Source organism: Rhineura floridana, chromosome 1 (genome assembly GCF_030035675.1).
Source record: "Rhineura floridana isolate rRhiFlo1 chromosome 1, rRhiFlo1.hap2, whole genome shotgun sequence".
Classification (NCBI taxonomy): domain Eukaryota; kingdom Metazoa; phylum Chordata; class Lepidosauria; order Squamata; family Rhineuridae; genus Rhineura; species Rhineura floridana.
The window spans coordinates 239778603-239790790 of NC_084480.1; the positions used below are offsets into that span (position 1 = coordinate 239778603).

General features: G+C 42.5%; 1 protein-coding gene across 12 annotated transcripts in view; it reads right to left on the reverse strand.

The window, feature by feature from the left end:
* Positions 1-12188, reverse strand: part of PTPRM (protein tyrosine phosphatase receptor type M) — an 838757-nt gene that overhangs the window by 297736 nt on the left and 528833 nt on the right. For all 12 annotated transcript variants that reach the window (XM_061595686.1, XM_061595700.1, XM_061595730.1 and 9 more), the window contains exons 12-13: positions 4068-4341; positions 1093-1129 (exon numbers count right to left, since the gene is read on the reverse strand). In XM_061595686.1, the coding sequence (XP_061451670.1) occupies positions 1093-1129; positions 4068-4341 (311 nt within the window). The remainder of the gene's footprint in view (positions 1-1092; positions 1130-4067; positions 4342-12188) is intronic.

The window sequence follows — 12188 nt, forward strand, 5'->3', positions numbered from 1 at the left end:
TAGAGATTAATGTAGAGTCATACATTCATTCTCCTCCTAAGAAATGTTTTTTTAAAAAAAATATGGTATTTCAGAACTGGGGGAAGAAAAATCAGGGGATGTAGATTTTTATGAGGTTCCCAAATTAGGAAAACTGTCACATTGCTCTTGAATATGATCATGTTTGGGCTTTGTTAAAACTCAAAATAAAGGGAATCCCAAAATTTGGGGGCAATGATGAAGAATGTCTCTCTGTGACACATACCCTTGTTCACTCTGGGCACTAGATGCTATCATCTAACTTAAGAGATTGCAATGAAGGACATTGAAGGAGGTCATTTCTTAGATGCATAAGGTTCAAGCTATGGAAGGTTTTGCTAGTAAAACCACCCTTATAAAACACTACTTTTTATTATTTTTAAACCATTTCCCTTGAATCGTACTTGGACAAATACGGAAAGTAGTAGTGCAATGTGTTCCCAGCATCATACTCATGTGAGCAGATAGATTTTGCAGGTGAAATTTCTGAACAATCTTCAAGTATAATTCATTACAATAGCCCAGCAGTTACATCACAAACAAGAGTCTTCAGATCACCAGGAACCTCATGCTCCAACTAGTGACTTCCTTACTCAGAGAGAAATGTCAAGCAAACTTTTTCTATTCTGAGAGTGTGAATGACAAATAATTATTGATTTCTGGACCTATTATATAAACCAATTATATAGATATTCTTGATCAACAATACGAAAGCTGCTCTACATCATAAAAGTGAAAATGTTCCTAATTCTTTAAAAAAAAACTTTTACAAAACAATTAAAATACAATAGCTTTATGAGTGGAAACCGAGAAATTATGTACTACTATTGGCCTAATGTGTTTTAAATTGGTCAAAATGTTAGCATGAGATCATGCAAAAACTGTTAGAAAAATGAGTTGCTCACGTAAAAAATATTGTGGTCATTAAATTGAACCAACTCAACAACTTTGAGTTCTCTTAATAATTAATATTTAAAGTATTATGACAGATTTAGATATGCCTATTTAACAATGTATTCTGATATAAAGGTCAACAAATTTAAGGCTAAGAAGAAAGAGACAACTGAAGCATACCTTTTGTGGCCACTCTGACGCAGTCAATTTTTGTTTCCTATGACAGATAAAGAAATAAAAGGTTGTTTGTTGGGTTGCATCCACAACCAGACCATAATACATTGCTTTGGCTACTGCTAAGATCTAAGAACAGCATGCTTAATGGTTTCCTGCACTAGTTCAATGTATTTCCCTGCTATGGACAACTGCAGGAAAATGCACTTGGGCATATAACATTAATACTTCACGTAACATTAGAAGATAAATGTGATGTTACTAGACATGGTGCATGTACTTTCCAACCCCCTCTCCCTTTTACAACACATTGATCTTGGGATATTTTCTTTACAGTCAGCTACACAGTTCCAAGCAACATGCTAGACAATGTAAGAAAGCAAACTGAAATCAATGGTGTATCACATTTCTGCACTGTCAGTGCACTATAAAAGAGGCACCATTATGGTATTTGGTAGACAACATTTCCTTGCTGTCAGGGGAGAAAGCCAAAGCTTATCAAGAGTTGAAAGGCTATGGGTGGGTCTGCCCAGAAAATGGGAAACAATTATAGAAAGAAACAGGAGGATTAAAGGGAATCTGGAAAGGAAGGACCTTTTTATGCACTTTTCACTTTGGCTCCATCCACTTATTTCTTTTATATTCTTTGAGAGATAGAAAACAAAAATCTTGTGTCTTAAGTCAGAGCAACTGGGCGAAAATGGATGCTCAAGCCTATGTAAACTAATGTAATATAGCTGAACAAGCCAAGCAGATAGTATAAAAACAAAAAAAAATTTAATAGGAGCAGCAAGATTGAAAGAGGACAGAAATATAATAATTCATTAATAGGCAAAAAAACTCTTGCGGTTTAAGAACGTACCTATCGCCAGCAGATATTTCAAACTTTAAAAAGCAGGGAAATTGGGCAGCTGTAGTAAATGCACCAGGGGAGCAGGAGACCTGACCTCATCTCTTGAGATATTGTACTGCCCTACAAATATGTAAAAATGCAAACACAATTTGGGTTGGTCTTTCACAGTCCAATCCACTTCCTGTGTAGCTTGGAAGAATTTGGTAACATGTGCCTCTTAATATATTTCTCCCCTTTTTAATCTGGGAGTTATGAAATGGGATCCTGTGCAAGTTTCCTGAGAATCAATTGATCATTTGCATGCTTATTGAGTGCAGTAGGATTTACTTCCCTGCAATCATGCTTAGGTTAGGTGAAACTGACCACAGGGGATGGGGAGGGGAGAAGAAAGGGCAGGGGTAGGGGAACAGGAGGGAGGGAAGGGCGGAGGGCAGAGGGGGAGGGGAGCAAGCAGGAGGGGAGGGGAGGAGGAGAGCAGGTTTGATCATTTGCATGCTTATTGAGTTCAGTGCAATCCTTAGGATAGCTAAAACTGATGATGGGATAGGAGGAGGAGGTGAGGGGGCTGGAGTGGGCAAGGAAGGAGAAAGGAAGAGGGGAGAAAGAAGGGAGGAGGAAGGGAGAGTGAAAGTAGGAGGGGAAGAAGAGGAGGGAGGGGGTGGGGAAAGGCAGATCTGATCATTTGCATGCTTACTTTCAATGGGATTTACTTCTGTGTTTAGAATAGGTAAAACTGACCATGGAGAAGGAGGAGGAGGAGGGGAATGGAGAGGGAAGGAGGAAGGGAGGGGAAGGGGACTGGAAGAAGATGGGGAGGGGGCAAAGGAAGGGGGAGGGAAGGGGCAAAAGGGAGGAGATAGGAGGGAAGAGGAGGGGAGGGCAGGTCTGATCATTTACATGCTTTTGAGTTCAGTGGGATTCACTGCTGTACAATCATGCTCAGGATAGGTGAAACTGACTTGGAGGAAGGACAGGGAGGGGGAGGAGGGGAAAGAAGTGGTGGAAGGGTAGTGGTAAGGAAGAAGGTGGAGTGGAGGAGATTGGGTGGGTGGGCACTGGGCAGAGGGAACGCCCCTTTCCTTTCCAAAAGGAAAAAATTGTGAACAGTATCATTGTTTTTCAGGGTTTCACCAAACTTTTTATTCTACAGCAGGCACATGTAGTCTCCCACCCATATTTAAATCAAAGTTGTCACTCACCACATCCACACCAGACCTTTATTTTACTTTAGACAGTCATGGCTTCCCCCACAGAATCCTTGGACATGTAGTTTGTGAAGGGTGCTGAGAGCTGCTAGGAGGTTCCCTCACAGAGCTACAATCCCCAGAAGAGGGGCTGACTCTTAAACCATTCTGGCTACTGGCACTCTGTGTGTGGCCCCCTGATTAGCCAAGCCGAACAGCTGTGAGTCTGGCTTTTAGAACACTGATAGTTGGTTCTTACTGAGCATGTCCAGGCTTATCATTGACTCCAATGCAAAATTTCTTAAATTAATTAAACGTCAGTCAGGCATTTGTTTAACTTTTAAACTGCAGAAGATGAAGGTCAGAGTATGGGGCAAAGTCAGTATTAGGATTACAGGTACTCTGTGAACATGGCTGATTTTTAATGAATTTCAACACATTATGAGAACAGTGACAGAAAAAAATCCAATGGGGTCTGGATTTTTCTCTCTCTTTTTACACTTTGAACTCTCAATTCTCTCTGAGTGTTTTGTGTATCATCATGAAAACTTAGAGGGTTGTTAAGCAAGCGTTTCTGAGTTCAGGATTTTAAGTTTTGTAAGGTTTTGTTTTGAACTGAGTTTATTGGAAGCATCAGAATGGCATGGGGTATTTTCAATTTAATATTGCAGAATACAAAAAATCCATGCTGGCTATAGTATACAGCCACTCTCTTGGCTGTATAATTTTGTAAGAAATACATATTTCCTGCCCCCCTTTTCCTTCAAATAATGATTGGCTGGCCAGTATATAACTATGCAAAGAAAATATGCATTCTTTCCCATTATCCATTTGCAACCAAAATTAGACAGCCAGTGGTCTATTCCTTCCAACTCTACTATTTTATGATTCTATATGATTCTATGAAAACAGACATTGCTTTAAGCTAATGCTCTAAAACTTACCCCATTGGCTCTGCTGGCAGCTTGAAAATAAATACTATAGCTTTTATGAGGCAGAAGGGGTGTATTCCAGAAGCCATTGTAGGTTTTGTTGTCACCAATAGTAAAAGGCTGAGAAGCTTGAAAAATGTTGGCTGGGAACTCTGCTGCGAAATAATATTGAGAATTCAAAAGTGAAGCATTCTGGAAGTGAATTGGTACTGGATAGCATTTCAGGATTTCAGTGGTTTTCTTGGTTCTCCGGGGACGCTCTTCCTCAACCACTATTTGGTAGACACTAAAAAAATTGGAGAGGGTGGAGGAGAAGGGAATGACAAAATACTGGGTTAATTTAGAGCACCTGAAACAAACTCATTTTGAATTACATAATCCAGTATTTATGAGAAAGTACATTATATTTGAAAGCAAGGGACAGAGTGATATAAAATCAATATTGAAGATCTACATCTTTAAAGTACATGTCTCTTCTTCCTTTTTAAATATACACAAGGAGAATAATATTCACCGTAAAGTTTTTAAAGCATTTCAATGATAAAATGGGTAGTAATTTGTCGTTTGGATACTCCCTGGTAACGTATATATCATAAATGATAAAAGGCTCTGTATGTATCTTTGTGAACAGAAAGCTGATATAAGCTGTTTGTATCTTTGGGAACAGAAAGCTGATATCTTTCAAATTGGAACCGGTTCAGGGGAGGGCAACAAGGATGATCAGGGGACTGGAAACAAAGTCCTATGAGGAGAGACTGAAAGAGCTGGGCATGTTTAGCCTGGAGAAGACTGAGGGGAGATATGATAGCACTCTTCAAGTACATGAAAGGTTGTCACACAGAGGAGGGCCGGGATCTCTTCTCGATCGTCCCAGAGTGCAGGACACAGAATAATAGGCTCAAGTTGCAGGAAGCCAGATTTCGACTGAACATCAGGAAAAACTTCCTAACTGTTAGAGCCATACGACAATGGAATCAATTACCTAGAGAGGTAGTGGGCTCTCCGACACTGGAGGCATTCAAGAGGCAGCTGGACAGCCATCTGTCGGGAATGCTTTGATTTGGATCCCTTCATTAAGCAGGGGGTTGGACTTGATGGCTTTATAGGCCCCTTCCACCTCTACTATTCTATGATTCTATGATCTATAAGGCTATAGATTTTCTACAATATGCCATTTGCCTTATATGAATGAAATAGTAAGAGTTCCAAACACATGGAGAATAATAAATTTTGTTTATTCATTGTGAATTGGCCAAAGATACTTACTTGTTAACCACTATTTTTAAATGGGCCTGTTGTGATCTTCCAGGGAAGTTGGGAATTTTAAGCTTGTTTGTATACAGGTTTATTTGGATTTGAGTTATTTTTATTGATGTTATCATGTTAAACGTTTGTTTTGCAATAGTCTGATGACAAGATATAAATAAGCAAACCTGATCTGATTGGTTAATAACTAAGTTTATGATTGTTTAGGGATCTTTTAACATTTTAATCAACCACATAGTCTTTTTTACAAAATGTTTGGCTGCAGCTTATTGGTTATCTAACAACAGAGTGCACTTTCTGCAACCCAAAATAAATAGCTCAGAGGCAAAATTTTAAGCTTCTTTTTTTAAAAAAATAAGGTTGTCATTTCATAGCCTGGAAAGGAACCCCTACACTGTACACTGTAGATTCTAAGCACTTTATTCAACTGTAACAATATATCAGATGTTCAAACAGGAATAGATCAAAAAAAGAAAGAAAAAACTCTGCATGTTCTGCTCATTTGACTATTTCAGCAATAAAAGAAAATAACTCTGCCTTCCTCCTGCAAACTGATTTCTGCGATCATGGAAGAGCACTGAAGAACTGAAATAATGCTCATATTTGCTAAATAGTCACATATTTGTGCAAAGTTCTATTTTTTGCATCTTAAAACTGGCACAATGAAAGCAAATTCTCTCACATGAAAAACTTCGGTTGGTAGCCCAGCTACGTCCCTATCTGAGTAAGGAGGACCTTACATCAGTGGTACATGCTCTGGTAACCTCACGTTTGGACTACTGCAACGCGCTCTACGTAGGGCTACCTCTGAAGACGGTTCGGAAGCTACAGCTAGTGCAAAATGCGGCAGCCAGACTGCTAACAAGAACCAAGCGGTTTGAGCATATAACACCTGTTCTGGCTCGCCTGCACTGGCTTCCAATATTAACGTAGTGACGGGTAATGGGAGGTATGGTGTTAGGAGGAGAACATGCCAGGTAAGGGGAACTCGTCCCAGACAAGTCGTGTGTGTGCCTTGTTCCGGTTCTCCTCATATCCACAGGATTTTGGGTTGTCCTATCAGCCACCTCTCGGATCTCCAAGTGCTGCTTTTAAATGCCAGGTCAGTATATAATAAAACCTCCTTAGTCCATGATATAATTGTGGATGAGGGCGCCGACCTGGCATGCATAACCGAGACCTGGGTGGGGGAGCAGGGAGGAGTTGCTCTTTCCCAGCTCTGCCCACCCGGGTATATGGTTCAGCATTGCGGTAGATCTGAGGGCCGGGGAGGGGGGGTCGCCGTGGTCTATAAGAGCTCTTTTCTTCTCACCAGGCACCCTGTCCAGGCGGTGATTGGCCTGGAGTGTCTCCACCTTGTCTTGGGCCAGCGAGACAGATTGGGAATTCTGTTGGTGTACCGCCCACCTTGCTGCCCAACAGCTTCCCTAGCTGAGCTGACTGAGATAGTCTCGGGGTTGTTGTTGGGATCCCCTAGACTTTTGGTACTGGGGGATTTCAACATCCATGCCGAGGCTGTCTTATCTGGGGCAGCTCAGGACTTCATTGCCTCCATGACAACAATGGGGCTGTCTCAATTTTCTACTGGCCCAACGCATGTGTCGGGACATACTCTTGATTTGATCTTCGCCACTGGACATGGAGATGGTGATCTGCAGGTGGGGTGTTTTTCATCTACCCCATTGTCATGGACAGATCACCGCCTGCTGAGATTTAGGCTTACGGCGTCCCTTTCCCTCTGCAAAGGTGGGGGACCTATTAAGTTGGTCCGCTCCCGGAGACTAATGGATCCTCTGGGTTTTCAGAAGGCTCTGGGAGATTTTCCGGCTGATAAGACTAGTGCTCCTGTCGAGGTCCTGGTCAAACTGTGGAATACGGAAATGACCCGGGCTGTTGACACGATCGCTCCTGCGCGCCCCCTTCGATGTAGAGCTCATACAGCTCCGTGGTACACCCCAGAGCTGAGAGTGATGAAACAAGAGAGGAGGAGGCTTGAGTGCAGATGGAGGCGAACTCCTGACGGATGCAATTATGCCTTGGTAAGTGCCTCCACTAAGTTGTATGTAGAAGCGGTAAGGGCAGCAAAAAAGTGTTATTTTGCTGCCACTATTAGATCATCTTTATGCCGCCCAGCGGAGCTTTTTAAGATAGTACGAGGGCTTTTACACTCTGGCCCTCAGGATATCACAGAGTCATCTGAAGCCCGCTGCAATGACTTTGCGGGGCACTTCCAAAATAAAATCGCATGCATCCGTAAGGATCTTGACTCTAATGTTAGGACAGTTGAATCTATTGAGGTACCTAGATCACGGTCCTGTCCTCAATTATTGGATGAGTTTCAGTTGGTGCAGCTTGAGGAAGTTGACAAGATGCTTGGACTGGTGCGTGCAACCACGTCGGTACTGGACCCTTGCCCCTCTTGGCTAGTAAAAGCTAGCCGGGCTGGAACTGCCGGCTGGGCCAAGGAAGTGATCAATGCCTCCTTGAGAGAAGGAGTTGTCCCTCGCTGTCTCAAGGAGGCTGTAGTGAGACCTCTCTTGAAGAGGTCGTCCTTGGACCCAGATAATTTGAACAACTATCGACCGGTAGCGAATGTTCCATTTCTGGGCAACGTCTTGGAACGGGTGGTTGCCAGCCAGCTCCAGGCGCTCTTGGATGAAACCGATTATCTAGATCCGTTTCAATCTGGTTTTAGGCCTGGTTTTGGCACAGAAACAGCCTTGGTCGCCCTGTATGATGACCTTTGTCGGGAGAGGGACAGGGGGAGTGTAACTCTGTTGATTCTCCTTGATCTCTCAGCTGCTTTTGATACCATCGACCATGGTATCCTTCTGGAGAGACTCGCGGAGTTGGGAGTCGGGGGTACTGCTTGGCAGTGGCTCCGCTCCTACTTGGCGGATCGTCTCTAGAAGGTAGTGCTTGGGGAGCATTGCTCGATACCCTGGACTCTCCATTGTGGGGTCCCTCAGGGATCGGTTCTGTCCCCCATGCTTTTCAACATCTACATGAAGCCTCTGGGTGCGGTCATCCGGAGTTTTGGAGTGCGTTGCCATCAGTATGCTGATGACACGCAGCTCTATTACTCCTTTTCATCTTCTTCAGGTGAGGCTGTTGATGTGTTGAACCGTTGCCTGACCGCGATAATGGACTGGATGGGAGCTAATAAACTGAGGCTCAATCCAGACAAGACTGAGACGCTGTTGGTGAATGCCTTTTCTGCACAGATGGAGGATGTTCATCCTGTTCTGGATGGGGTTACACTCCCCCTGAAGAACCAGGTTCGTAGTTTGGGGGTTCTTTTTGACCCTTCCTTGTCACTTGAGGCTCAGGTAGCCTCGGTGGCTTGGAATGCGTTCTACCATCTTCGATTGGTAGGCCAACTACGTCCCTATCTCTGCGGTGACGACCTTGCCTCAGTTGTTCACGCTGTAGTGACCTCTAGACTGGATTACTGTAATGCACTCTACATGGGGCTGCCCTTGAAGATGGTTCGGAAACTCCAGCTAGTGCAAAACGCAGCAGCCAGACTGTTGACGAGGACCAATCGGTCCTCACATATTACACCTGTTCTGGCCCATTTGCACTGGTTGCCGATTTGTTTCCGGGCCAGATTCAAGGTGCTGGTATTGACCTATAAAGCCTTACACGGTGTGGGCCCGCAATACCTGATGGAACGCCTCTCCCGCTATGAACCTACCCGTACACTTCGTTCGACATCTAAGGCCCTCCTCCGAGTACCGACTCATCGAGAAGCTCGGAGGGTAATGATGAGATCTAGGGCCTTTTCGGTGGTGGCCCCCGAATTGTGGAATAGTCTCCCCGAGGAGGTACGCCTGGCGCCTACGTTGTTATCCTTTCGGCGCCAGGCCAAAACCTTCCTATTCTCCCAGGCATTTTAATTCATTTGTATGTATTTTAATGTTTTAATTACCTTAATATTAGGTAGTGCTATTATGTATTTTGTATTTTTATATCTTGCGATTTTTGTTGATTATTGTTATTACTGTATGTTGTACACCGCCCAGGGAGCCATTGGCCAAGGGCAATTTATAAATGAAATTAAATAAATAAATAAATAAATAAATGCTTCCGGGCCAGATTCAAAGTGTTGGTACTAACCTATAAAGCCTTATATGGCACGGGACCACGATATCTGCTGGAACGCCTCTCCCGATACGAACTGGCTCGTACACTACGGTCTACTACGAAGGCCCTCCTCCGGGTCCCGACCCATAGGGAGGCCCGGAGGGTAGTAACAAGATCTAGGGCCTTCTCAGTGGTGGCCCCCGAATTGTGGAATAGTCTCCCCGAGGAGGTACGCCTGGCGCCAACACTATTATCCTTTCGGCGCCAGGTTAAAACCTTTCTCTTCTCTGAGGCATTTTAATCTAAGTTAATTTGAGTAAATGTTGTAATTTTATTTTAGATGGTGTACTTTTATATACTTCTTGTATTAGATCCTGTAATTTTATTATTGTATATGTTTTTATGTTCACCGCCCAGAGAGCTGTTTGCTAGTCGGGCGGTATATAAGCTTAATAAAATAAATAAAAATAAAATAAATAAATTATAAATCACACCAAATGGATTTGTTTAGATCTCACATCCATTCTTATCATGGTAACTTTGATCTGGGCTATGTGATCCAGTTGTCACGAAGATCTGCATTCTCATGGAAAGTTCTCCAACTACACCCTTCTAACTTAATATGTACAAGTCTTACAGCCTTATATTGTGGTTATCTCACCAGCAAATACTATTGACAGCCAGAGCAAGTGGGGATATTTTCATATTTAAGAGTCCCCATGGATGGCAGTGAGGGTGGGGGACACAATTTTTAGAGTTTGTGATGATGGAGGGAGGTTACCTTTATACCCTCAGGTTAATAATACTGAACCTTTAGAGATCTGTTATGATTTCTTTACTAGGCATTTTACAAATATTTGCTTGGACTTGAATGCCAGCTTAGGAGCAGGATACGTTCAGACAGTGGCTTAGTCAGTATTGCTTGGGTAATTTTCAGTTGTTGTGGCCACAGGATGTGGACAGGGTACTTAGTTTGGTCTCCTGTCACCTGTCTGCTTGATCCGTGACCTTCCTGGCTTATTGCATTTAAACAAGAAGAGATGATCAGTGTGGTCTTGGTGACAGTTCATAACTCTTGAGGCACAGTTGTTTTGAAAAAGACAGTTGTACTTCTGAAGAAACCCCACTAGATTCTGAAGAACTTAACTATCATTCAGCAACAAATATCCTACTTGGTATCAAGGTGCTTGAGGGTTTGGTCGGTTGCAGGCACTCCTTCAAGAAACTGATTATCATGGACCCATTTCAACCAAGTTTCTGGCCTGAAATTAAGACTAAACTAGCCTTGGCTGTAAAGATTCTCAACAGGTGTCTGGAATCTGTAATGGGATGGATGACAACCTTCTCCACACCTGTGTAGTTCCATATATAACATCAGGGAGGACCACCACATGACCAGCAGTAGTGACCAGGATGCTTCCAGCTGTTTCTCCATGGGATAGCCAACTTATATATTACAATCCCTTGTAAGGTCCAAATGTAGTTCTCAGACATCTCCCTCAAAGATCACAATTAGGAAGTTGGGAAAGATGTCTATCTGAGAGGTGCTGTGAGGCTGCGTACACACCATACTCTTAAAAAATATCCCCCCTAAAGAATCCTGGGAACTGTTGTTTATGTCTCATGAAACTACAATTCCCAACATCTTTTACAAGCCACAGTTACAAGGATTCTTGCAGGAGGGCGGGGTGTGCTTTGAATGTACTTTAAAGGTATGGTGTCTATACAGCCTGGATGAGAAAATCTAGGCTGGATATGTTATACATCGGATTCAATGAAACTCTTTGTGTATTAAGTTCCACTGGTTTCAGTGTAGTAACCACAATCCAGTGAGTCATTAACATGTTCATTACAGTTTGTGTACACACATGCATGCACACACACCTTGTTCCATCTTTCACATTCTCTCTCCCTCCTCTTTTCCACACTGACAAATTGTTGCTAACACTCTGTGGAGTGATAGATTAACAGGCCAGACTTGGATGAATACAAGTTTCATAAGGGAAGTCAGAGAGAAATCTATCATGGGCAGCCTCTCTCTTAACTTTTAAGGTTGCCATACTTAAATAAAAATATCAAGAGTCTGTTCGGATGAACAGTTGCAGTACTGGAGTTAATTAGAAAAAAATTGACACCAAAAAGACAAAAAACAGAATCCATCAGGAAATTGTCCTCCTGAAGCCCCACTGCAATGAATAATAGTAGCGCAAAACCTTACATTACTGTGTTTCCTTTAATTTCATCTAGACCTTCTCATAGGCATATGTCCCAGAGATTGTGCACAAAGAATCCTATAGCACCTTAAAAGTCTGACTGGTTTATTATGGCAAGAGCATTTGTAGATGAGCCCACTTTATTTGATTTGAGAACTAGAAGAAAGTGGAGTTGCTATTTATTCACCAGATAAAAAAGCAAGTGAACACAATGAGACCTAAAGAGAGCAGCAATGCAAAGAACACCTTTTTAAAACATGGGACAGGGCAGTATGATCTGTGTTTGTTGTAAAACAAATGTAATTTTGGAAAATAAATTGTTGGTCTTATAGTAATCAGTTCTTTGGGCACATTCCTTGTGGGCTTTATTTCATATTTTAGTTGTAATGCAAAACTAACGCTAATAGGCACAATGCGACTTTAGGCAACTGGAAGATATGATTAACACACTGAAGGAATATTAAGTTGTGGTTCAGTGATTGCTGTCTTTATCAAGCTTGAACATCAAGATTTCTTTCTGGCTGGAGCTGTATTATTATATATTGAAAAATGAAAATGGACTGCCTTC